This window comes from Hylobates moloch, unplaced genomic scaffold (genome assembly GCF_009828535.3).
Source record: "Hylobates moloch isolate HMO894 unplaced genomic scaffold, HMol_V3 SCAFFOLD_9, whole genome shotgun sequence".
NCBI lineage: Eukaryota > Metazoa > Chordata > Mammalia > Primates > Hylobatidae > Hylobates > Hylobates moloch.
This window is the reverse complement of record NW_026652284.1, coordinates 95,697,592-95,724,544: the sequence shown is the minus strand read 5'-3', so window position 1 is coordinate 95,724,544 and position 26,953 is coordinate 95,697,592. Positions and strand designations below refer to the sequence as shown.

The 26,953-nt window shown below is 34.3% G+C and overlaps 1 protein-coding gene across 3 annotated transcripts in view; it reads left to right on the top strand.

Moving 5' to 3' along the window:
* Nucleotides 1-26,953, top strand: part of TRPS1 (transcriptional repressor GATA binding 1) — a 260,696-nt gene that overhangs the window by 82,780 nt on the left and 150,963 nt on the right. For all 3 annotated transcript variants that reach the window (XM_032760299.2, XM_032760298.2, XM_032760300.2), the window contains one exon: nucleotides 215-818. In XM_032760299.2, coding sequence (XP_032616190.1) covers nucleotides 215-818 — 604 coding nt within the window. The remainder of the gene's footprint in view (nucleotides 1-214; nucleotides 819-26,953) is intronic.

Below are 26,953 nucleotides of genomic sequence, written 5' to 3'. Positions count from 1 at the left end.
TACTGCTAATATAACAAGGGCACTTTGAATTCTTTATATAGAACTGAAAATGCCAGTTAATTACATTCCAGTTTTGGGGTGTTAAGAATATTGCATTTCTTTCTACCTACTACATTGCATGAGTAGGTAGAAAATTCAGGTGCTTAAAGGCTATTAAAAATAAAACAACGCTTCGGAACGCTGTCTTTGCAATAACCGTTTTCTTCTTCTCCAGGAGAGCACACAGCTGCTACAAATGCCGTCAGTGCAGTTTTACAGCTGCCGATACTCAGTCACTACTGGAGCACTTCAACACTGTTCACTGCCAGGAACAGGACATCACTACAGCCAACGGCGAAGAGGACGGTCATGCCATATCCACCATCAAAGAGGAGCCCAAAATTGACTTCAAGGTCTACAATCTGCTAACTCCAGACTCTAAAATGGGAGAGCCAGTTTCTGAGAGTGTGGTGAAGAGAGAGAAGCTGGAAGAGAAGGACGGGCTCAAAGAGAAAGTTTGGACCGAGAGTTCCAGTGATGACCTTCGCAATGTGACTTGGAGAGGGGCAGACATCCTGCGGGGGAGTCCGTCATACACCCAAGCAAGCCTGGGGCTGCTGACGCCTGTGTCTGGCACCCAAGAGCAGACAAAGACTCTAAGGGATAGTCCCAATGTGGAAGCTGCCCATCTGGCGCGACCTATTTATGGCTTGGCTGTGGAAACCAAGGGATTCCTGCAGGGGGTGCCAGCTGGCGGAGAGAAGTCTGGGGCCCTCCCCCAGCAGTATCCTGCATCTGGAGAAAACAAGTCCAAGGATGAATCCCAGTCCCTGTTACGGGTAGGATGGTTTCATTTTTAAATAATTCATTTGTTTTGAAGGGCAAAAGGAGGGACACACATCCTTTCTGTACAGGATTGTGTTGTGTGTGAAGTGAAACTTAATGATCTGTCTCAATCTGGGGATTTATACTCCTAAGGCCAAAGTGGCAGCAAGTAACTCATGTGTGTTTGTATGTGCTGTGCACTTACTTGATACAGTGTTAGGCAGTCACTTGTTTGTCTTTGCTCTTAGCTCAGATTGAATGTTGGTTAATCATTCCTGGTGACTATACAGAACAACAAGGCCATATTTGGAGAAGGGAGGTTTAGAATCCCAGAAGGATGTACATCTGTTACACTGAAATAACTAAATGACTTTTAAATTTTAAGCTGCCATGACAGTATATGGTTAATAAGGAAGTCAGAACAGATTTAAATCACTAAGAATGTAATGTCCTTGATGAGATGTTCATACAAAAATACAGAGTTTTTTAAAACCCACGATATAATTATGTATAAATGACAATGCTTGTTGTCGAGTTGCCAAAAGAGGGGGAAAAATGAGAAAAGCCTAAACGTGATTAGTGTGAAAAGCGGCCAAAGAAGAATGCCATGCATTTGATAAGAACAGGATCTTTTAGGGGGAAAGACCTAGTTCCATGTGGAAAAAGAAAACAAAACCTCTGAGTAAGGTAAGATCCTCGATTGCTCTCTTCATACTATGTAGACTCAGCATTGTTAAAAAGTATTTTAGATTTTGAAAATTCATGAGCTCCCAATAAGTGATAGTTGCTCGATGCCTAAGACACCACCTCTTGGACATTTTACCTTAACTCTGTGAAAGTTTTGAGCTTTTCTGGATGATTTTGAAGCTTTGTTCGTGCATAGAAGGTAGGATCAGAAACTAGCTAACCTTTACGAAAGATCCAGTTAGGAAATAAGAGTTCCATTAGCCAGGTGCTTTGACCTGCGGGTCATAGACCAGTGAGTTCTCTCTGGATGTATACTGGGGAGAAAAATTGCTCTTGCCAATGTCTGCTTGGCTGCTCTGCTCTCATTTCCTGCAGATTCTCTGAAGCCTATCTGTGCTTCTCAGTATTCGCTAGCGGAGTTGAAAAACACCCCTTAGAGGTGCACAGTTAATTATAAAAGCTGTTACCTTTCCCATCTGTAGTCATGCCCTGGAGCTAAGAGAAGGGCTTGAATACAGAAGAGGAGATGCCCCTGTACAGAGAGAAACAAAGAATCCTTCCTGCAGGGAAGAAGCAAGTTTATTATGAGTAACTTTGGAAAAAAGAGAAACAGTTTCTGTGCCCTTCAAGAGGGGGTTCAATTTAGGGAACTCCCCTCCGATGAATATACATGGAGCTGCATTTCTATAATTGTCAATATTTGTTGTTTTCTCAGCATGTCATTACTCTACTGGCCTCAGGTGACTTATGGCTTCTGGTTATAAGGCGGGAATGAAATGTTCTATGTTTTATTAAATTCATACTGCATTTTGAGAGTATGGTATATTTCGGGGCCTTATATCTATATCACTGGAGCCCCTTTCCTTCCTTTTTCCACTTAAAATTGTTTTCATCCATGACATCTTCATTTGACGCCATATTGTTTGACTGTTTCTGGAATATCACCTTTTCTGCCATTGTTTATATACTCTAAGACTTTGAAATGACAATTTATTAAGCAATGGTATAAAAAACCTGAGTATAGTGGTTGCATTTTTCGAGCAAGATGGAGATGATAATACTTTTCTAAAAAATTGTTTTTCTCAATTCCTCCACTTCCTTAAATCCCTGATTTCAAGTTTCTATTGCATCATTTTAACCGCCTTTTCAGTTCCTCCACATTAGCTGCTGAAGTAGGAAACCTTCAACAAGAGATTCCTTAGCTATGTTCTACAATAGTAGCCAAATTCCAACCCTATGATTTACTATCTTCAAAGTCTGTAATCCACTAAATTTCAGAGATCTGATAAAATTACGTTAATATATACATATACATGCATATGCATATATAAAAGGAAGAACATTGAATCATCCTGTGGTTGCAATAAAATTTAAATCTTTTAAGATTCACATTTTATATTTGAATAGTGCTTTTGGAAATCACCAATTTTATTGGATATTTGGAATAGGAAGGGTAGCCAATTTAATTTATTGTACAACATTTAGGTTATTAGCTGTATATGAAATTTTCAGTGTGTACATATCTTAGATGATGAGCTTTTTAAGACACCTAACAGAATTAAGAAATAGCCCATTCTCATTGTAAATTTGACACAAATTCTACTTTGCTGGTATTAGTTGGTATTCTCAAATTATCATACCAAATACATACCTCTAATTCATTACCTTACCAGTGGTAGAAAAAAAAAAAAGCAGAATTTTGAGATCATGTTTACTAAAGGTAAAAAAAAAAAGTACTATAAGTTTGTAGTTTCAGAGGCATAGTTATTAGTGAAGATGTCCTGTAATAATTTAAAATACACCATAGAAATATACAGATATAATTTACATGTTTTGAACCCAAATTACAGTAATGTATAAATATATGCCTACAGAATGCATACTGACATTTGAAACAATAAAATAGAACTTGAAAGTAACTATTATTCAGAAATTGTAAGTAATTTAAGAAATGTAAACTATCAGATTTTAAAAGGGCCTTTTTAATTAAATAGTTTTTTCAATATAGCATTAATAGAGCAAGTATATTAATACATTTATATATACAGTTTCTAATACTAAAGTAAAACTTAATCATTTAAAAGTACTATACAGAGTGATATCAAGAATTAAGTATGGAAAACTTGCCCAACAGAAAATGTTGATTTAATATAGTTCAATACTATGCTGGTAAATAATGGAAACATTTTAAAATAAAAGACTGAATGTAGTTAGGATTGTGTTACAAAGGACGTAATTAAAATGTTGCTTTCAGCATATTAGTCTTTCTGATAACTTTTTTTTTTTAAACTGGTTTTAGCAATGAAAGTTTGCTGTACTTCTCAAAGTGAGGAAGGAAATATAAGAATCACAAGAAGAGCTAAAATTTCGAAATGTTCTCTTCATTAACATTAGTGGTTTTCTCCTTTTTTTGGCTTATGTCAGGGTCAGTGTTTGGCTTTCAGTTTTGTGTTCAATATGGTATCATTTATGTATATTGTTATTTAGTAAATGTCTATATTTTTCCCTTGTTATTAGTATGAAATTGATCTTGATATAAAAATTTTAAGTTGCATATGCCTCTGTATTGACTACTGTGCTTTGAGTATGACAAAAGCCACATTGCCATAAACTTGATCTTATAAATTGCTCTAGGAAAACTAGGCTTTTTGTTGCATATTAATCACACCATATTTCTGCAAAATTTTTGAGTATTTTCTTGTGTTAGTAGGAAGAAGTATTAAGGCCTTTAGAATCTTTGCTAGAAATAGTCTAAGCTTATATGACAACTTTTATTTATTATCTTAACATTTCTAGAATAGATCTTATAAAACATTAATCACCACCTGAAGGTAGTCACCAACATTTACTAATAATATTTTGAAAACCCAGTGTTTTCATTTAAAGTTTAGGTCTGTGAAGAGGTTAACATGTTTAAAATTACCTGTGCTAAAAGTATAAGTAAATTATTTTATATATTCCAATAGATGTTTCTTAATCATTTTAAACTAAGTAGTATAGTATAGTCAGCATTCATGTAAAGTTGTATACTTTTCTGACAAGTTTATTTTTATGATGTACATCTACACAAAGGTATTTTTTTAGATAAACTTATGCAGATGCAACTGTATTAATTTTATTGTTTCCTGAATAAGAAATTCTGGATTTTATTTTTGAAATGGAATTTTTAGATTGGATATTCCATTGCAGAAAACTTGGCTTTTTATCTGATAACTACATGAATAAGGATCCAAAAATCGATCATTAAATTTCACAAAAAAATTAACCAACATTGTATAGTTTTTCATTTGTTAATAAAATACAGAAGTACAGTTAAGCTTATTGGCTGAGTCTTTAGGGGGAGCTCATGGCAAATCAACATTCAGGTAAACTCCTCCATGTTATTTGTCAAAACAGAATGTTACAGATAACTCGTAGCTCAGGTTCTTCCGTAGGTTCAAATGCTGTAGTTATTAGAGCACTTTTTTCTTGCACCTAGAGGAAAGATAAATCTCCTTGAGATTGATCTTGGTTTCCAGTTTAAATTTATTTAGAAATGTCTGTCAGTTGTAACATCTACATTTTGTGCTGCTTGGCTTCAGCAGAGATGCTCAAACATGGGCCTGGGGAGTTGAGTTCCAAGTTCTGGAAGTTGAGTTCCAAGTTGAGCCACTGACTTTCAAAGGAAGGGCCTCCCAGGATCTCCGTTCATCTGTCGCTTGGAGAGGATCATACTGCCTGCCACCCTGACAGGAGTGTTGTGCAGCTTAGTTAATTAACGTTTGTCAGGCCATTTGAGATCCTCAGATGCAGAGTGCTAGATAAGTGGAAATAGTCTGATTATTTGTTCATTTTGTAAATGTGATACCAGGACAGTACAATGAGAATGTTATTTCCCCTTTTCTTCAGCAGCGTTAAATTTATAGTTTAAAGATTGTTGATACCGGACAGACTATTGAGATGCAAAAATGTTCTTTTGGGGACAGTCCATTGGCAGCCAAACAGACGTTTAAACAAGTGACAATGTTGAATGCCTTTACAACCACTGACAGAAGACTGCAGGAGCTTTTTTTTTAACTAAAGATGGTCTGAAGTGAAAAGTAATATTCATTGTTTTGCTTCATATTTAATTAAAATGAAAGCAAAATTCCAGTTATCATAGAGGTAGCACTGACTTAATGTTTATGTACATAACTGTTTTTTCACCCGATTTGAACTTTTTACATGTGCATAAGTAAAATACTAAAGAGATCAGACTATATCAGGAAAAATGGGAAGTATATACCTCCCTGAACACTGGTTATGAAGCCGTGACTTTAGGCCCTCTTGGTAGTTTCTCTTTAGGTAGCAGTTGATATTTTCTTTGCCTAAGAGTAAAATAAATGATTAAAAACTATTGACTATATGCAGAGATGAAAAATCCTTGTACATGTCTCTGCTTCTGTGCTATATAGATGTATTTCTGTTGACATCTATTTGAAAAATATATGATTTAAACTCAAATGTTTTAGTTTAGATTTTAAAAATACAATCCATGTATCAAATTCATTATGTGTAATAGTGAACATGACAATTCTGTTTTACCATGTAAAATTTAAGTAGCTTTTTCTTATTTATTGATTATTCATCTTTTACATTTATATACCATTTTTGACAGTAGAAAACAACTAAAACCAATTCCATAGGTATAGAAGTTTGGTTTTATTAGTTAGATTAATGAGATTTTCAAGCAATCTAATTTCTTTTCTGTAAGTCTGCTTCGTTAGCCCACACATTTTTTAAAGCACTTTATTTTTTAAATGCACACATGAGAATTGTACATATTATGGGGAACATGGTGCTGTTGTGATACATATAATGTGTGGTGGAAAGATTAGGGTAATTTGCATATCCATCACCTCAACATTTGTAATTTCTTTGTATTAGGGACATTCACTATTCCAGCTATTTGAAACTACATATTACTGTTAAGTACAGGCATCCTACAGTGCTACAGAACACTGAAACTTACTCCTCCCGTCTAGCTATAACTTCATATCCTTCAACAAATCTCTCCCTATTCTCCCTTTCCCCCTATCCTTCCTATCCTCTAATATCTTCTGTTCTGTTTTTGGTTTCTATGAGATCAATTTTTTTTTTTTTTTAGCTTCCACATATAAGTGAGAACATGCAGTGTTTAACTTTCTATTCCAGGCTTATTTCACTTAAAATAACGTTCGCCTGTTCTATTCACATTGCTGCAAATGACAGAATTTTATTCTTTTTTTATGACTGAATATATTCCGTTGTGTGTATTTACCTCATTTTGTTTATTCATTTATCTGTCGCTGGACACCTAGGCTGATTCCGTATCTTGATTATTGTGAATAGTGCTGCAGTGAACATAGGGGTACAGGTGTCTGTTTAATCTACTAATTTCCTTTCCTTTGGAAAAATACTCAGGAGAGGGATTGCTGGATCATGTATGTAGTTCTGTTTGCGGTTTTTTGAGGAGCCTCCATACTGTTCTCCATAGTGGCTGCCCTAGTTTATACTCCCACCCACATTAATAGCACTTGAACAACAACAACAACAACGTTTTTGTAACCTAGACTGTTTGTGAGGTCTGGCATAGTTCTGCTGGCCCAGGTTTCTAAAGCAGATGAAGCAGATGTATCTTAGTGAATTGGACTATAGGTTTGCAGCCGCTGTGAAATGTTATCCTTTAGCACAGTATCTGTTCATTATTTCCTGTATAACTATCTTTTGCTTGGCTTCTCTTTTCCGTGGACTTCATGAGTCAGGAGATAACAGGGCCCCCAAAAGAACCCATTGTTGAGCATTCTTAGATGTTGGAAGTGAAGAGTATACAGAAGGTGGCCCAAGTTTGAGGAGCAGAGGGCCAGAATGATTCAAAAATGAGATATGTAGTGTTGATGTGAATCTGGTAATTTTCTGGCAGAGCTCAGTCCGATGGGTCCATTTTATAGGCACATCAGTACACTAAAATGCCACAACAAAGTTTTATTTTGGATTTTCGTGGATTTTGTTATTTTCACCAAAAAGGTAAATATTGTCTCCATTGTCATATATATATATATATATATATTTTTTTTTTTTTTTCCTCTCCCTTCCCTTAGATTCTGTTCAAAACTTTCCTTAAGTGTTTATAGGCAAAGGTATTGATTAGTAGACTGCTCTGCCTGTTAAGGAAGCTTGGCAAGCTAGGTACTGCTGTATCTAGTTGTGTTATTAGTTTAGGGAAAGGCAAATTGTTTCATTGATGTTTGAAGACCCATTTTCCTTTTGGAGAAGCAATACTATTTACAGACTTTTATTATGAACTATAATTTACAAATACAAGGAAGTCTGGAACACAACTCTGTATCAGTGGTTAGGAGTGAAGCAAAAGAATCTTAGTTTTGTTTTTTCTGATGACAGCTCACTTGTGATAAATTGAGCGTTTGGCATCATTGTTCATCTCAGAATGATTAAATGCCTCCCTCTCACTTGTAATTTTATGTGTTAACTTCCCTGTTTTAAAAAAGGTAGTTTCTTAATTTTGAAGAATTACTTTGGATATATTAATTAGGAAAAGGATAAACCATTTTCTACCATGGAAATTTATGTATGCGTAACATCATGAATAACCAGAAAATGCTAAGTATATACAGTATAGATATCTATTTTTAAAGGCAAAATACCCTTTATAATTTTGCTAACATTAAAAAAGGTACCAATTATGAATCAAACTTTTATGAGAATTTAGGTACAAAATGGAAAAGATTTTTAAAATAGATTTCTGGTTAAAATGATATTTTATGTGAAGGAAGTGATAAGATCTCTGACAACATGATTTATTGAATTGCATTTGCCTGTAGTGTTACATTTAGTTTAAATTTTTATACAAGACTGATGCTCCATTATAAAAAAGTCTTGGTAGACAAAGCACATAAAATCCCAGGGAATTAACTTTCTGATTGTAGCTATATACATTGGGTAACACAAGAATACCTGTTTGTAGCTGTCAAATTTGAATTCTTAATGAAGAAGAGAAAATCTGGTGAAACTACTTTAAAACAATTGTATAGGAAAGCATTACCAAAATAATTTGGTTAAAATAGATGGATATTTATAATTGGTTGTCAATTAATTTAGCATTCAGTTTCTAGGATTAAGCTTACTGCCTTTCCATTAATTTATTACTGGATGGATTCCTTTCATCTTCACCAGAACTCTTTGAGGTTGAAACTATTATTATCCCCATCATTTAAATGAGTAAACTGAGGCTTGGATATTAAGTATTTTGCCTAGATCACTCTGCTGATAATGGCAGAGATTAAATTCTAGCTCTGGCAATTCTAGAGTCCCTGCTCATAACCATTGCATAGCCTCCTTTGGTTCAATATGGTTTGCTAATAAATACTTGGGTGACTTTCTACAAGTTCAGAATTAATTTGTTTCATCTAAGCATACACGTTTTCATGTGTATATGTACAAAACAAAATACCTTTTTGAAATTATGTAAGTGATACCTGCTTATTGCAAAAGAGTTGGATGATACAATATACTGTAAAGAAGATGAAAACCACTCATAAATTCCAACCTATAAATACTTTTGTGTTCATATTTTGGCATCTAATGTATCCTTTATGTATATTTAAATATATATTTTATTCAAGTATAGGATCATGTACCTCCCTGTTTTATAGTTTTCTTTTTTAATTTTTCGATGTATTGTGGACATGTTTTCACGTCAACAAATACATCCCACAATGTTCATTTTTGTGCCTCATTATACCATGGAATAGTGACATCCTCGTATGTTTAAGACATTCCTTATTAATGAACATTTAGGCTACTTCCGATTTTTAATTATAAAGGACATTTTGAAGGACCTCCTTGTACATATTATTCTGTTGCTTTATCATCTTTTTTGGATAATTTCACGTAGTATATTTCCAGTTATTTAAATGAGAAAGTACATGATTTATAACAAATGGTATTTAATGTCCAAGTCACTGTTATCTAAAGGGATAATTTTTAAGGTATAAAGTAAATTGGCTCATAAAACATCCGTGGGAATAATATCCTAGAAATATTTAAGGATTAACTTCTAAGTTGTAAATTGACATATTTAATGATAGATGCGAAAAATTAGGAGAAAAGCAAGTGGCAATTTTATCACATATATGGAATACAGTACATGCCTGATACAAGGTAAATAGTATAATAAGCTTACTTTATATTGCATATGCAGTATAGTTTATTCTTTAGAGAAACTGATTTGCAAGAAGAACTCATTTTCTTAAGCAGAGTTGAGTCAAGGGTTTTAATTGAAAGCAGTCTACTCAGGCTTTGCCTTTCTTGGGGGAATAATTTCTCTCTTTTCTCTGCTTTTGCTTTGCCTCTATGGATGATGCTTCTGCCACCCTTCACACTTTGTCAGACCAGTTTTGAAGTTTTCGCCTTCCCCAGATGTATGTCGGGTGTGTGGGTAATGGCATGGGCTTTGAGGGAGTACAAGAGAAAAGAATTGAATTCTCTTTTCTTTAGAAGATGGCATTTAATTGTGTTTTTATTTTTTGCTGAAATATATTAAATGCACATTGATTCCATTAAGTATTTTTCTTTGATAAAGTTGTCAGAATGTCAGAATATTCTTTTTTTCTGTTATTGATACATAATATTTCATACATTTGTGAGGTATACATGGGAATTTTTTGCAAACATAGAGTAAGTAATGGTCAAGTCAGGGTTTTTGGGGTATCCATTACCTTGAATATTTATCAAAATTTCAATGTGCTGGTAACATTTTAAGTCCTCTCTTCTAGCCATTTTGAAATATGCAGTATATTATTGCTAACTATAGAATATTTTTATTGTTTTTTAATGAAAATTTGAAGGAGCGGGGGCAAGAATACTTTCTGAATTAACATTGCATTTGTGCTACCTATATGCTAAAAATACAGATTCTCAGGACACTCTTAACCATACATTTATAAAAAGATGTATGATGTTATTTATGAATGTTTAAGACAAACGAGTTAAACCACTCTTCTGTATGGAATCTAAAAATGTACAAACAGTACATTTGAAAGAGACATTCACTTTACTTCAAAATAATTATTTGCGATTTTTTTTAAAAAAAGACTCAGCGTGGAACTTTTGAAACATCCTCCTTTGTACATTGAACAATGAAAAAAAACTTTGTTACATTTTAGAAGTATATTTGTTTGTAAAATCATGGTATAATTGAAGGCAATGCTGGCTATATTTTAGGAGATACACATATTTTGCTTATCTAAATCTTAACGTCAGAAATTGGCTACCCAAAAGTTCCCTGGTAATACAGGAAAATCTGTCCTCTTTGCCTGACTTACAAACTAATTCTAAGAAGGCTGGATGTTTTTAAAGTGTAAATTGTCTGGATGGACAGTCTGTGGTCTACAAATTTATTATCCAGCTAATACACTGTCATAACTTTATGCTGTGTGACTACTGGGTGCTTTTGAGTTTTTAAAATCAGAGCTTTCCTCAAATTCACATGTGATTTAAATATTTTTGAAGAGTCTAAAATATATACTAACCTTTGAGGTTCCAGTTGGGTTTGGAGGTAGGTATGCTCCACATTTAACTCTGGCTGTGGTTCAGGCCTGCCTGTATTTTATTTTCTGGTAAAATTAGATGTTATGTTTTCTTTTTGCTCTTCCCTTGTGATGTAGTGGAAAGTGCTCTGGATTGGAGGAAAGGAGGCTTTGTGTTCTAGACTCACTTTGTGACTAACTAGCCGTGTGACCCTGGGTGAGTCACTCAAGCTTCATACACTGTTTCCTGCTTTGGAAGATTATAGTTTGAAGTATGCAGTTTCTCAAATCTCTTTACAATTGCAGAGTCAAGCAAATCTAGAGTCAAGTAAATTTCCTTTAAAACCTTAAACATTCAGATCTATGAATTGATACCCGAGGCAACTTTAAGACAAAATCTTATATTTTAGACGTAATGATGCTGATGTCCAAAGACATATACATATGAACTACAAATTCTTAAATATGACTTCCAACCAGTGGCTGAGAATCCATAAGTTATAAGCAACTGTCACACATACAGTCTGAAAGCTTCAAAAATTATATTATTTGAACTTACCTTGTACAAGAAAGCCCATTCTTTGGAAACAACTTTGCTACAAAAGAATCATGTCAAGGGGCTGCTTATGAATGAAGTTAAAGGGAAGTAAGCACAATGAGAAAATAATTCTGTGAGAAAGTGACATGCTTAAAGTCTCCTTCCTCAGTTTCTTGGCATTGAGCGATGATGCCTGTTTTGTTCACAGTCAGATGTTCAAATCAGAATTTTGGATGCAGAAACTAATTTTAGTAGGTGGGGTGCAAATTTCTTATGAGTCCATGAATAGACTCTAATCCCAGCTGTTTCATTACAATTATAAAAATAAAATTGGCTGTGAATCATTCAAACTCTATTTAATGGATGTGAATAATTCAGTTTCATCTCACTGAAATCTTAAAACTATAAACCTATCTTTGTTCTTTATGTTCCTTCAGAGATCATATGTCATTACTCATATATGAATTATTTGAAATATGGGTGATCATGATGAAAGTGACCAAATTTCTACTTAGCTCGTGTGGGTTTCAGGAGAGGAGGTGGCCTCTAGAGTGAGGCTAGGGATTAAGTGGAGAAATAAAGTGGAAAAAGTCCAGGAAAAGAGAAAAGGATGTTAAATTAGGATTTCTTGGCATTATCTTTCCTATTAAGATATATGTTCATTATAGACATTTTAGAAAATATAAACAAGCAAAAAGAGGAAAATAAGTTATCAACGTTTTTAATGTATTTACTTCTGGATACAGACACACATGCACATGCACACTGACATGCTCACTCACACACATAGACATGCACCTGCAACCATAGATTTGTATGTTTATTATTAAATAACTTTTAGTTTCACTTTCTAATGAATTATACACTGGTTTATAGCAGTGTATATTCTGCTACATCATATTTATTGACTTCATAGTATTTCACTATATGTTATACTAGTTGTCCTGGAAAAGTTGTGTATTGATTTCTTATTGTTGGACATTTATTTCTATTTTTTGCTATTATCAATAGTGCCACTTTTAGTATCTTTATAGCTGAATAATTGCAACTTGCTTGCAATTTTAAATTTTGAGAATTGGCCTCCCAACAATCAGGTTCCTCTATGGGACCACACAGTAGTAGAGTTTATTGGCAAGCATAGGTCACGTTACCGCATCATGTATATATACTCCTGAGAAACAGGAAAACAGTATTATTTAGTGGCTTTCATTAATTCAAATTGCCTTGCAGTGATAGCTAAGAAATAGAAACCCTGAAGTTTTTAAAACATTATTATAGTGGAAAAAGTGAATATGATTATTTGAATAAGGTGCATTTCTTGAGCAGCAGCAAAGAATCAGCCAGGTATTGATTTTACGTTTATAATTGAAAGATTTCTCAGTTGCTTTGACATTCAGAGAATATTTCATGGGACAATGCACTTATAAAGTTATATATATATGGGATTTAACTGCCTCCAAAACATTTCTTAATGTGTCAAATTTCTTAATGTGTTTTGGTGAGCATGTGAAGTTGATGCCAGTAACTACTCAGTAAGTGTTTGGCACACAAACTGAATTTTGAAATATTTAAATTTACTTTCATTTGCTTACAGCTATTTGTACAGTTTATTGTAAGATAAGAATGAAAATCAGGTGTTAAAGCAAAGAGTACAAAACTATTTTATGTCCTATCTCTTTTCAGTTGCTTCTCCAAGCATTAGACTTCCCTAGGCAAAGTCCTTTCATAACACTAGAGATTCGTTATATTTGGTAGTTCATGAAATTTTAACAAAACACACTTCTGTTTGTGGGATTGGAATGCATGTTGAGTGTCCAAATTTAAATATATTGGTACTCATATGGATTCAGGATTTATTTTCAAAGAACAGATATTCACTACACCAAACTAACCGATACTCAAACTTGAAAGAAATAGAAATAGAAATAGAAAAAGTAGATGATAACTTTGTAGAGTTAGTTCCTGATATACTGCTCTCTAAAGTTTCTTGTTGTCCAATAAATATTAATTTAGCACCTGCTAGGTTTCAGGCAGGAACTGTGGAAGAACTTATAAAGGGTATGAAAATGAATAGGTCAAGGTTTCTGTACTCAAGTTATATACAATTAGCTGTAGGTGATAAGACAGGTATGGTGACAGCTAAAATACAATCAAACTTCCATAAAAGAGGTGAAGGGAGATGAGAATGATTATGATTGTTTAAAGAGGAACAGATCACATTGAGAGAACCGACTTAGTTGTCCCAAAATGTTTTCTGAGCTTGTTTTTGAAAGAGAGACTGGACTTTTAGCAGGTGAATATGACAGCAAGAAGGGTAAGCCATCTAGAGGAAACAATGTAAGATTACAAGGGGCATTTTCAGGATATAGGAAAGAGAAAAGCATGATGAAAAGTTAGGTATAGTATAGTATGGGGAGCTAAGACTTGACATAAAGGTTAGGATAATTTTCTAAAATGTTTATTTGAAAAACTCTATCTCAGAAGGAAATAGGGAACCATTCCAGGATTTGGGTGAAGGATAATTTGATGAAACCTTTAATAGGGTTAATATGACCATCTTACACAGGTTGACATGGAAAGGAGGTGGACAGGGTTGAGGTGACAAAGACTCATTAGTAGGCTGATCTCTTACTGTATGAGTAATAACAGGGAGCCTACACTAGGATAATCATGTTGGGAAGTGATTTCTGTAGCTATGCTGGGCAGACAATCTTCAAGAGTTAGCAAAGTTTATATGTGCGGGTGACAAAAAAGAGGCTTTGAGTTTTGATGACTGAAAGGAGACAAATAATAGCTAATCTTTGATAAAGACTAACTATGGGCAAGGCTTTACTGTTTGTTTGTAGTAACTTATTTAATCCTCATGATAACCCCTTTATATAGATGCTGTATTTTCTCCATTTTACAGAGAGGAAGTAGAGCCTCAGAGATGTTACATCACTTGTCAAAAGTCACCCAGCTAGTGAATGGCTGGATCAAACTGGATCATGTTCAAGTAGCCTGGCTTCAAAGTTCACATGCTTTACTATATTTATTCTTTTTTTTTCTTTTGAGATGGAGTTTCGCGCTTGTTGCCCAGGCTGGAGTGCAATGGCATGATCTCAGCTTACCACAACCTCCACCTCCTGGGTTCAAGTGACTCTCCTGCCTCAGCCTCCCGAGTAGCTGGGATGCACCATCACACCTGGCTAATTCTGTATTTTTAGTAGAGATGGGGTTTCTCCATGTTGGTCAGGCTGGTCTCGAACTCCTGATCTCAGGTGATCCACCCACCTTGGCCTCCCAAAGTGCTGGGATTACAGGCGTGAGCCACGGAGCCTGGCATATATTTATTTTCAATGTATCATTAGCAGAATTCTAGAGTTAGCTATTTTATGAGGGTAAAATAATGAAGCTGGTTTTGTACTTACCAAGTTTGTAAGGCATTCAAATGAAAATATCTAATGGATAGCTGGAAACGTAGGCTCTCATAGGGAATACAGGAGTTGGAATGACTTCCAAATTAATTGACATTCATTTAACAATTGAATATAAACTGAAAGCCTAGTTTGTTCAGAATATTATAGGAGCAACATTACCATGACTAAGCTACAGACACTGATTCTTTAAGACTTTTGCAAACCAGTAGCCAAAATAATCTTCAATAAACCAATTACAGCACAAGAAAAAAGAGTGTCAGGTACCACAGAGTGAGAAAAAACAACAACAACAACAACAAAAAAAACCAAAAAAAACAAAACAATAACAAAATGTTGTAGAAATTTAGAAAAAGAAATGACCCCTTCTCAATTAATCTATCAAGACAGGTATTCCAGAAGAGGTTGCTTATCATTTGGTATTTGGAAAGCTTAAGAAACATAGTACACTAGTCTACCGAGTATCTAAGCAGAAGTTGAACTTTTCACTCCAACTAAAAGTCTATGTTAAAAAAACGAGTGAGGCCCCCTCTGCAGTGAAAGTTACTATTTTGACACTTGTGAGATCAAATTTTAAGATCCTCTGGGTATGTCAAAGTCTTTTCCTAATTGATAGGATTCAGAAACACCACAAAGACATGCGTGCGTTAAGTATCTTATTGTAACAAGCTAAACTAAAAGAAGAGTTTTAGAACAGAAGGTGGGTATTTAAATCAAAGTCTAAAATAAAAGTTTAATTGTTTAATTATGCAAATAACTTCAAAACGTTTATTTTCTTTTAAATATATAAATATATATGTAGGGTGTATATATATGTAAATAGCGTTTATTCAGATATAAATAAAAAATGGCCCTACTACTTAGAGTCATATATACATATTATCAAAGAAGAAATATACGTGAAAAGATTCTTGAATACCCATTTAAAAATGAATGCCATATTTACTATGCCTGTCGGATAGATTCATTATCTATAAGAACTATCAGATTTTAGTTTTATGTATTGGTGTTCTGACTTATTTGCTAATCATTTCTCTTAGATTTAACCTAGTGGCTCATTTTCAAGTCTTATTTAATGTCTTATTTTATAATTGAGGAAAAAAGAGAAATGCTTGCCTGTGATATATCACCTGTTTAATTGCTAACATTGTTACATATCTTAATACTGTATCACATTAAGTCATTTTAAAAGCATTCTGCTTTCCCTTTTGTTTAAAATTCCTACAATCCCTGGGATATTGGTAGGGGGTTAATGGAAGTCTTGATTAAAATCTCCCAAGTTTTAAGGCTTTCAGTTCTTGTAAACAATTTGGATCTGAAAGATAGGCCTATTTATGACTTTTTACTAGCCTATTTACCCATTTAATGTTAAGAAAAAATATGATTTTTAAGTTTTGTTATAATAAGTACAAATTAAAATGTCTTTTAAAAAATCAACCACACACACTTCATTGTGTGATGATCACAGAATTTATGCTAGTTCTTTTCAAAATTGTCTGAAAATGTATTATAATCATTTTAAAAGTAAAGGAACTACCCTGAGTATACCAATTTTCCATTATTTTAAACAAACCTTTTAAGTTTTATATCTAGATTGGTTTTAAGTAGTTATTTCCAAACTTGAAGTACTATGAACTCTAATCATAATCAATCTGCACTTGTGTCATAATAGCTAACCTAACTATAGTGGGTGAAAGTCTTGGAAATAGGTAGCAATACAGTTGGAGTTTACACTTGGGCTCACAGGCCCAGTCCAGACGATTGATCAGTGGACCAGCCCAAGCTAGTCTGACCTTTGTTATGGCTGGCAACATTGACTGCACAGTATTCTGGTTCGGTCAGAAGTCTTGGTTATTCTATTTTTAATGAACAAACATGCTGAGTTTCAAACATGGTGGTTTTGGTTTATATAGGATTGAGTTGGCATGCATGTAGTTTCCAGTTCTTATGATTTTAATGTATCAATTTCATGGCAATGTTGGGGTTTATGTGATACTCCCTGGGCTTGAAATTGAAGTTCATTGAAGTGTGAGTGTGAGTGTGTGTGTGTGTGTGTGTGTGTGTGTGAGTGTGTGTGTTTTTTGAGGTTTTTCCACTAAAAGCAAGGAGCTTTTAGAAAAGTATGGGACACAGTAGAACAAAGATATGGGAGATACTGCAAATACTAGTTCTTTTAATTTATCCATTTGCAAATTTTCCTCCTTTAGCAGATTGAGAGCTCCTGAGGGCAGTGCATTTTTATATTTCTGTTTCTTGTTGGCCCTGTTATACTGCTGATCTTTTAGGAGGTCTAAAATCAATGTATCTTTAATTGAATAGAATTATATGAGGAAATATGCATTTTTTAAAATTTGGAAAACCATATTTTATTTCCTGTATGACACTGCCATATCGCCTGTGTAAATTTTCTACCATTAAGGTTATAATCATAAATTATTATTTGTATACTCTCTTTAGGACTGATGAATTAGTAAATTATTACTTTGTGTATTATTTCCAATAACCTTTAGGGTATAAGATTATCTAGTGAGTTACTCTGGAAGAAATCAATTACAGCAATTTAGGGTTCATATAACAATAAAAAGGATTTGAGCTTTAATGGAACATTTTAACACTTGGTGTATATCTATATCTACATATATATCTATATATATCCCTTTTTTCTGAATTATCTGGTGAAACAGAGATTTCTTTATAGAATTTTGTGACACAGGAATCTAGAGACACAATCTGCCAGTGCATTTCTAGTTTTTAAAAGTTTCAATTCAAACCTAAAAAGTCTATTTGTTAAATCATGACTCCAAAATTAATTTTTTTATATACCTTCTTTTTTTAATAAAATTAACTCTAGATTCAATTTTGGCTGAACTTAATCAGTCTTCTACACAGCTATATTATTAATTTATAGAATACAGTGCTGGCAAGTGTTGAAACAAAAATGTGAAGAATGATTTACCATACCAATATACTGCTTCCTTCTAAAGAAGGGAGATATTTTAGAATATTAGATACTGGGCTCAAGATAACCAGAAATATGTAATGGAACCATTTATCTATATCATTTTATGACCAAGTCAGAGAAGCAAAGGCATGTAGCCCAGAAAGTGTGATAAGAAGAAGAGAAAGATACTAGTAGATATTATTCCTTAAATCTGCAGCATGACTCAACTAGAGACAAACCTGGATACGAGAATTTGAAAACTTGTGTGAACTCAGGAATGCATACGATGTTTGTACTACAAACTCAACCTCATCATCTTAATCTCTTTGCCTAGAAGAGATGAATAAAAGTACAGGTTATATTTATGAAACTGAAATCTATAAAGGCTTGGAGCTCTTTTCCTCAAGTGGGAGTTCTTGCCTGTTTATTTGACCCTTTAGCAAATTAGTGGAAGTAAACGAGGGAGAGAGGGTATAGCTGTATGGAAATAAAGCTGGTGAAGTATTCTGCTCTTCTGTTCTTCTTAGCCTTGATGTTGAACCATGCCTACACTATACTATCACTGTGGTACCAGACTTATTGCCTGCCAGGATTGGAATTCTTGCAGAGAGGAAGGATTCATGAAAAAATAATCAAAGTCAGGAAAGTCTTTTTCTGTAATCTTGTCTCATACAGTGAGTTATTTTTGTCTGGGTAGTTTACGGGGATGTAACTCCTTCAGTCATCTAACCGTGATGTAGTAAAAGTCATTTGCAGGAAATGAAACTCCACTTTGTTACTTTTTTCACTTAAAGGCTAATCTGATTAGCTTTAAAACATTTGTTCATCTTTTAATTCTGTATTTGTACGATGCCTATGGAAGACATATGGATTTAAATAGAACTTGGCTAACCATCTGCCAATAAGAGAAAGTGAGATGCTAAATCAGAAAGGCAGGAAAGTCTATTTCAGTAAAAGCTATTTTGATCTGAAATACTGTAGGCAGTCTTACAGAGTATTTTAATTGGGAGGATATTGATGTATGCTAGTAAAAGAAGTGTATTTGCTGATATGGTTGAAGTTATGTAATCATTAAATTTCTATATAAGTTTAGAGATGTGGAACTATGTGAAATTTTGATCCTGTTAATTATAATTTTTTTTCCTAAAAAAGCCATTTGTGGAAAAATTTTTTCTGATGTATTTTTTAGAGCAGTGGCACATTTTATATCTCATGCCAGAAACTAGAACATAAAATATCAACTTTTCAAATAAATTAACTAGCAATAAAGAACAATTTATTCAGTGCTAATTTGTTGATAATTTTTTTATAGTAAACTATGTTTTAAAAATTTAACTTTGGGGAAATTAGAAGAAAAAGAATATCTTTTCTCATGATGGTAAAATGCTGATGTATAAAGCTGAAAAATTTACAATTATGTCATATTTATGTTTTAATTTAAAATTGTGAGAGTTTAGAGTCATCTAAGCATTAAGAAAGATAAAATATTATCTGAATTGTATACATATATTTGCATATATGTGCATGTATATACTATTCGACTTAACCTTTATAAATAAGCCTTATTTTTATTGTTCAAGTTAATTGTTCATTCTTTCTTAAAATGCGTCTGGCATGTAGTTTTTGCTGGGGGAGTACAATAATACATGGTATCTGCCTTCTGGGAAGAAGTACGGTAATGGGTCAGGAATTACGACAGTCACTGTCAGTCACAGTCATGATCTCAGTTAATCCTCCCAATAACATTATGATGTTGGGCATTGTCAACTCAATTTTAATGATGGCACTAAAGTATAGAAAAGTTAAATAAGTTGCCCCAAAATAACACAACTGGTTTAAAACTCTCAGTATGAGAGGTGTTGAAACCATAGCCTCTTGCAACTAGAAGATCACTGCATTCAATACCCTAATCTGATATATCATGAATGCTGAAAGAGGATTTAGACTCTACTACACAGCTGCCCTGAAAGAGCTGCAGGAGGTACAGGGAATTATATTAACATAGTGGATTGCACGTTAGGGACAGAAATGGACCAAGGAGCACATGAGAAGTCCACATTGGTAGAGGTGCCTGGCATGGGCTCCCCTTCCCTGCCCAGATGATGTAGGTGTGACCTGATGTGTGGCACCTTCTTGACAAGGATCCTTGCTTTAGATATTTGGAATATTTTATGTTATCACGCTATTTAGAAATTTTCAGTCACTGCAAAAGTGCTCATTCCAAATTCTGTTTCTTGCCTTTGCCTTGAATCCATGTCTGAATATTTAGGAAGATTTGGTATTGGTATAGAAAGGTATCAATTTGGCAAAGATCCTTCTTTGCCAAATTCCTGGAAGTGGAATTGCTGTGTCAAGGACAATGCACCTGAAAATGTGGACAGGTAATGCCAGATTTCCCCACCCCCCCCTTTCTAATAACAGTGAATGACTTGCGAAGTAATTGTGTCCATTTAGAATTTCATTAGATTAGGATGGAAATGAAGGTAGAAATGAAGAATCAACACATGGAAAAAATATGTCTGTAACTAGGAATTGATGTACTGAGTTTTTCTGTCCATGTTGATTTATTATTCCCTTGATGGCATTTTTTAGACCATTTTTTTCAACATGTGGTGAATCTTTTTATTCATCTGTCTCTCTGTATCTGGAACAAGTATATCTTGGATATACCTGAGGCCTGAAACTTGGTGTTAACCAGACTTTCCTCTCAATGGTGTAAACTGCCATAGTTGGCAAGAAATATTCCAGGGAAAGAAATGTAAATTTTCTCAAATGAGAAAGATGCGTGGCTTTATTTAGGATAAAAAGCAGAGACATAAATGCTGCAAACATATATGGTATTAGAGTGATTATTACATTTATCCTATCAGGTTTTGAAGCACTATTATTGCCTTAGTTTCTTGCATCAATTTTTCTCTTCATTTTTCCATCTTATCTCTTTCCTTTCACAGAATGGTTTGATGAATTTATAGGCACTAAACCATTTTTAATTACAGATCTCTTGAAAACATATCATCTGACTAAACTTGGAGGCAAAATGAAAATGTGTGATTATCCCAATTTATTAGAACTTTTGTAGCTGTCTTAAATTTTTACAGAGAGAGGATCAAGTTGCCGTTACCTAGTGAAGAGTCATTGTCCATGGTTTGAAGAATGAATGACAAAATTAATCAAATTCTTTTTTTTTTTCTGTTTTCTGATTTCTGGAATATTGCCATTTTCTACATGTTTTTCTGACCTTAAGAATGCCAGCTGGCTACAAAAAAAAAAAAAAAAAAAGAAGAAGAAAGAAAAAAATGCAAAAACAACAACAAAACTCAGAATCATGGCTTCCCTTAGCCATGCCATTGGCACTGCCCCTCCCTTAGTGCCACATAACCTGGAGCTCACTAGCAAGGTTCTAGATCTGCATCACTTCCATTCTCTATTTTGCCAACTGTCCTTGAGCAACAGGTGTGTATTCTCCTTGTTGCTGCAGGCTTGAAGGAACTGTAGGGTAGCTTCTGTCCAGAATTCTGACCACTTGCCTTTTGGCAATCTGTTTAGTGACTTTAGGCTCTTCTATCAAGGCCATCTTGTAGACTGGGGGTTGTCCAGAATTTTATGATACATGCAACATTCTGACCACCTGCTAAGACTTAAATGAGCAGACTAAATGTAGCTATTCTTTCTTTCTCTCATAGTTAACTTTTGCCCACGCACATTAGTATCAAAGATGGTATGGTAGGTACATATATCTGTAATTCAATATGTACAGTTTTCTTTAAAATAGGTTATGGCCACAAATTTGCTAAAACTGTGCCATGGTATGAGGATAACTTACATGAAAATATGGTACAAGATTAGGTAAATAGTGTTGTTCATATGAGAACTTAAAAATTCCCTTACCTTGAAGTTTCAAGTAAATATCTTTCATCCTTTTAATTTGTTGTGATAAGAAATATTGCCTTTGGTGTAATCAGAATTATGTAGCATGATACTTCTTCTTGGTGCTGTTACTTTTACTGCAGTAAATTTTTATTTTAGTTGGCATTGTTGAATTACCTCATTTGTGAGCACAGCTAGTAAGGCTATGGTTAAATTTTATTGCTTTTACTCTTAGAATCACTTTCTCAGCTAGTTTACCTTCGAGAGACAACTTCTACATTTTCCACCAAATTACAGAAGCTGAGAAAATTGGGTGGAATTTTTTTTCTTTTTTTTCTATTTAAAATGTGGCTACTTTGTAGTACTTTGGCGAACTCACTAATGTATGTATGAAAGCACATGCTCATCAAATGGAAAATAAAATCAAAACAAGGAACTCCAGTATGTTTAGTAATAAAGAAAACAAAAAAAAAAACTGTCATTTTTTCCAATGCAATTAAATACAAAGAGACCACTAATATTACATTTATCTAATTCATGTCTTCTCGTCAATATGAACCATTGCAGATGTTCCTCCACCTCTTTTGAGAGGGATGTATGCTGTCAGACTTTACCAATGGGATACACAGTTGGGGTTTTGGAAATAATTTTGAATCTCCTTGCAGGGTAGCCTGCTAAAAGACAGTGTTGTAGAACCACTTCCGAGGGCCTTCTAAACTTAAAAAAGAAAAACACCTGTAGCTGTCAGCACTACTTTCAGCAAACAGTCCACATTGTTATGTGTCATCTGACTACTTTCTGCTTGTCAGCAGGAGTCTTTGTTTCACACCTAGGAGTTGTCACATCAGAAATCAGAATAAAGGCCTAAGGTCTCTATTCCCACGGGGCAGTAACATGTTATGTATTATTTTCCCCTAAGTATTCTCCATCAACTCAACTCTCTCCGGGAAACCTACATGTTTATTCGAAGCCCCTATATATATATAGTGTAGGGTATGAAGAAAAACATGTTTGGCATTTTAATGACAGTCTTTTCGAATGTATGTACCATTATTTATAAACTTATGAATGTAACATTCAGTGGAGTTAATGTGTTCACAAGTATACCATGAGTGTGGATGATGGCCAGAAAAGTATTATTCCTGAAAAGAACACAACTACGTGAGCAGCTTCTGTATTTTGACTACTTGCTGTAGATAAACATGCTCCCCTCATCCAAGTCTGCTACAGGAGTGGACAGAAATCTTGGGGTACCAATATTGTGAGGGGGTTGGTTGAATTCAGCATTTTGGCAACAAAAACTGGAAAGAAATAATTGGTGGCCCATACGGTATGTGTAATGGGCACTGTCAGCTGTTTAAACATACACCAATTATTTTGAAGCTTTCCAAACCCATCTGTCACCACATTGTCTAGTCACATGACATAGAATTGTCATTTCTCCCTGCATAAACTGATACAGTTACAATTGATTTTTGCTTCAGTTGTTTGTATAAATAGACCTGTGTCATCAGGATCTATTGTTTTTGTTTTGTTTTGTTTTTGCTTTTGTTTCCCCTACCAGTAATCTATGGTACAATTTATTTGAAAAACAAAAACAGGTATAGCTAGAGGGCCACAGCATAAAAAATAAAATTAAGTATTAAAGGCACTTAATGTAGGGTTAAAAAATACCCTGTGAAAGCTATGGCATATCTTTTCCTATGTTTACAATTGAGTCAAGAAAGCATAGTTGTATCTTTATTGCAAATCTAATAATGTACCCCATAGTATTGTATCTAATCGCTGCTATTTTTCTCTCCTATTCATCTTTGTGTAACGTGTAATTTGACATAAATTCCTGGCCACTGACTCTTTCTGCAGTGTTGGCAGGCTCAGTTCATAACTGGAGGTAATTGGAGTGAGATTTGAGCACTGTTCACTGCAAGAACTGAACAATGTTTAGGATACCTCTGATTCTCGTGAGAATTCTGTGGGGCATAAAGGGGAACATGAAAGAATAGGAAAGTGCACTTTTTTTTTTTTTCCCGACGGTGGCAGAATCAGGAGATTTCTTGGTAACTGATTCACTGGTTCCTGAGTCTGTTTTACCTCTGGCAATGTTAAATAAACCCAAGACTGCATTGATTTCCCTTAGAAGATGTATACTGTAGCATTACCCATTATCATTGCATGAGTTATCATAACACCTAATACCTCAGCTGGAGTTTAAGCATTATGACAGCTTGGGGACTTAAAGTGAGTACAGTAAAGACTTTAGGAGGGCCTGTGAATACAAGTTAAAGATCACGTGGTTGGCTCCCATGGAAGATTTACATTGTTAAAGTAAACTTGTATGGTCACTTTGAAGTCATAGATTTTCCATATAAATTAATGAAGAAAAATAAATTTCTCCAAGATAGTGTTTCTTTTCTTACATTTGCATGAGAGGAAATGAAACAGTATAAGATTTTAATTTCCCCGCCTTCTGGCTAACTATCGGTTTAGTGATTGGCAGAGGAGACTTTTATATTAGGTTTGGAGCTCAGTTTCCTGGCTGCAATTCATTGAACCTTGACGTAAATCTGAAATAAGTATTTTGTAAGGGGTTAGCCTTTTGTGCAGGGTGTGTGAGAAATCCTGCCGGACCAGGTTGGTTACAGAAACTAGTGTCAAGTTGCCTGTGCCCTAAGTGGTGAATAAGAAAATGCAGACAACAGAAAAGTAGGAGAAAAAAATCTTCCTAAGCACACCCTCACCCGCCACTTCCGAAAGCCTTACTGTCTACCTTAAAAGGACTTGCAGTTCTTTTTAGTGATTCGTGTTTGTTGGGTGGGACTTTTTTTCTTTTTTAGAAATTATACAGTCATTGCTAGTGGGTAGAGTGTGTCAATACAGAAGACAAGTGTTTCATTCACATAATCCACAGGTTGTGTGGTGCTTGTTGAGGCTGGTTGCTTTGCATTTAATCTATTCAATCATGCTATTTGCCGTAGGTGATCAGCAACCTTTAATGTAAATCCTAGCCAATCTAATAAAACTAATGGAGAGAGAGGAACACCACACACACACACACACACACACACACACAGACATGGTGGGTGGGGGAGTAGGCATGCATTTGTTCATGGTTTATATCCACGTTATCTTAGAAGGTAGAAAAGTTATGTGCCATCTCTCCTTTGATCTCTCCTTTGATATATATGCTTCTTTTTTTCTCCTTTTGTTTAAGTAAGTATACTATATTGTTTGGTAATAGAAAAAGTACATCTTATCAGCGCAGCTTCTTGAACTTGGAAACTTGAAAAAAAAATTCAAAATTTTGTTCAGCCTGACTAGTCTATATTCAGTTAGTCTTAAAATTGTTTTAAAACAAATCATGTTACTAAAATTCAACAACATTTTTTCCCCTTATATAAACTGCAGGTCAGTATTGTTTAAGCTTTTTTTTTTTTCCTGGCAATCACAGTGACCAACTGTTTTGAGTTTTGGATTATTTTGGAAAAGAGAAGAGGGAATAATTCTTGATAATTCCAATTACAGATTTGAATTAAGTACTAAAACTTAAAAGTGTGGTTTTTTAAATAAACAACTTCTTTAAAGTATTGAAAAAAGTTAGGAGAATTGATGAAAGTGAATAACCATTTTCTTTATCCATTGGAACAATTAGAGTAAAGAGACTATTGAAAGCTTCAAAATATAGGGAGTGGTCTTCCTCTTTGATATAAGTACTTTTAAATGGCTCTACAGAATTAGGATTTTTATTTTTAATATCATTGATCTATTTTTTAAAATTACAATGTTTGTTAAAAGGGTGAAATTATACTTGCCTACAAAAATTTACCTTCTCATACCTCCCTTCATGGAGCTTTTTATTGTTATATTCGTTTTTTCTTACTGCTGTTGTCTTGATGTATTATAACTGCTTATTACTCAAGGGGCATTTATACAAGTACTGGGAAAACGTAATTCTTTGTTGGCCATTAAGTTTTGAAAAATATTTTTGGATTTGTCGATCTTGATCTGCACATGATTAAGGTGCTTGGCTTCCCTCTGCAAGCTCAGTTTATATTGGTAATTCCTAGGTTTTTGTTTTTACTAGCAATTGTGTTCTTTTTTTTTTAGATGGGGTTGTAAGTTTTTGGAATATTCCAGTACATGCTTGATGGTAGTATTAATGGTGTTCACAACAAGTTGGGTACTTTTTCTTGCATTTTTCATGCATGCATTCGTAGCTGTGCATGACTGGAGCCAGTGCTTGACGGTGCACACTGAGTATAGATGGATCTTTAGACTTTACTCAGGTTATCGTTCTTCCTGTAGCAGGTTTCGTTCAGTTCATCCTACTGTAAAGGTTACCGAGGGTAAAATTCTATTTCCATTACTTAATAGTGTTAGGTATTTTGTTGTTGTTGTTGTTGTTGTTGTTTCTACATGCCCGCAAGTTGCACCCCTTGTTGCTACTGGAGTTCTAAAATAATTAAGAGAAAAAAAAAAAAAAAAACACCAAGATTAAGGAAGTTGAGAGAACAAAATATCACCTTTCATCTGATTCAGCTAGTGTTGAAGAATGTGGCTTGTCCTGTGTTCAGATCAGCTTCCTAAAATTAAATTTCACAGCCTTGTAGAAGTAGCTCATGGCTGCCTTGTGTGTGCCAGAGACCCCAGACTGCATGTACAAATGCCAAGATGCATGCCTTGCCTTCACGGTGTTTTCAGTCTGTCAGGGAAGATAAGCCATACACACACATGCCCAGAATATAGGTGAAGATTTGTAAGTGTCAAATGCAAGGAATAAGCATTTCAAAAATTGGTGTAATATTCACACTTCTCTTACTTTGTACCACAGAAGTTTTGTTTATAAAATATTTTGAAACATTCACATAGAAAGTGTTCTGTTAGGACAAAGTAATCGTTGCACCAGTCCATGATTAATGTTAATGTTCCTTTTGTCTTTGTAAAATTAAAGCTGTGGTTTTTGTACTTTGAGTTCTAGTAAATGTGTTAGAGGTAATGAGGTAGGAGAATGTTAACGTTAAAATCATAATAAGCAGAGTTAGACTTTTATTGTTTACCTCCTAAAACAAGCTTTCTGCCTTTAAGCTGAAGTTTTACTTGGTGTTACCAACTCAGTAGGGATTTTTATGCTAAACTGATGGTGTTTAATACTTCAGCA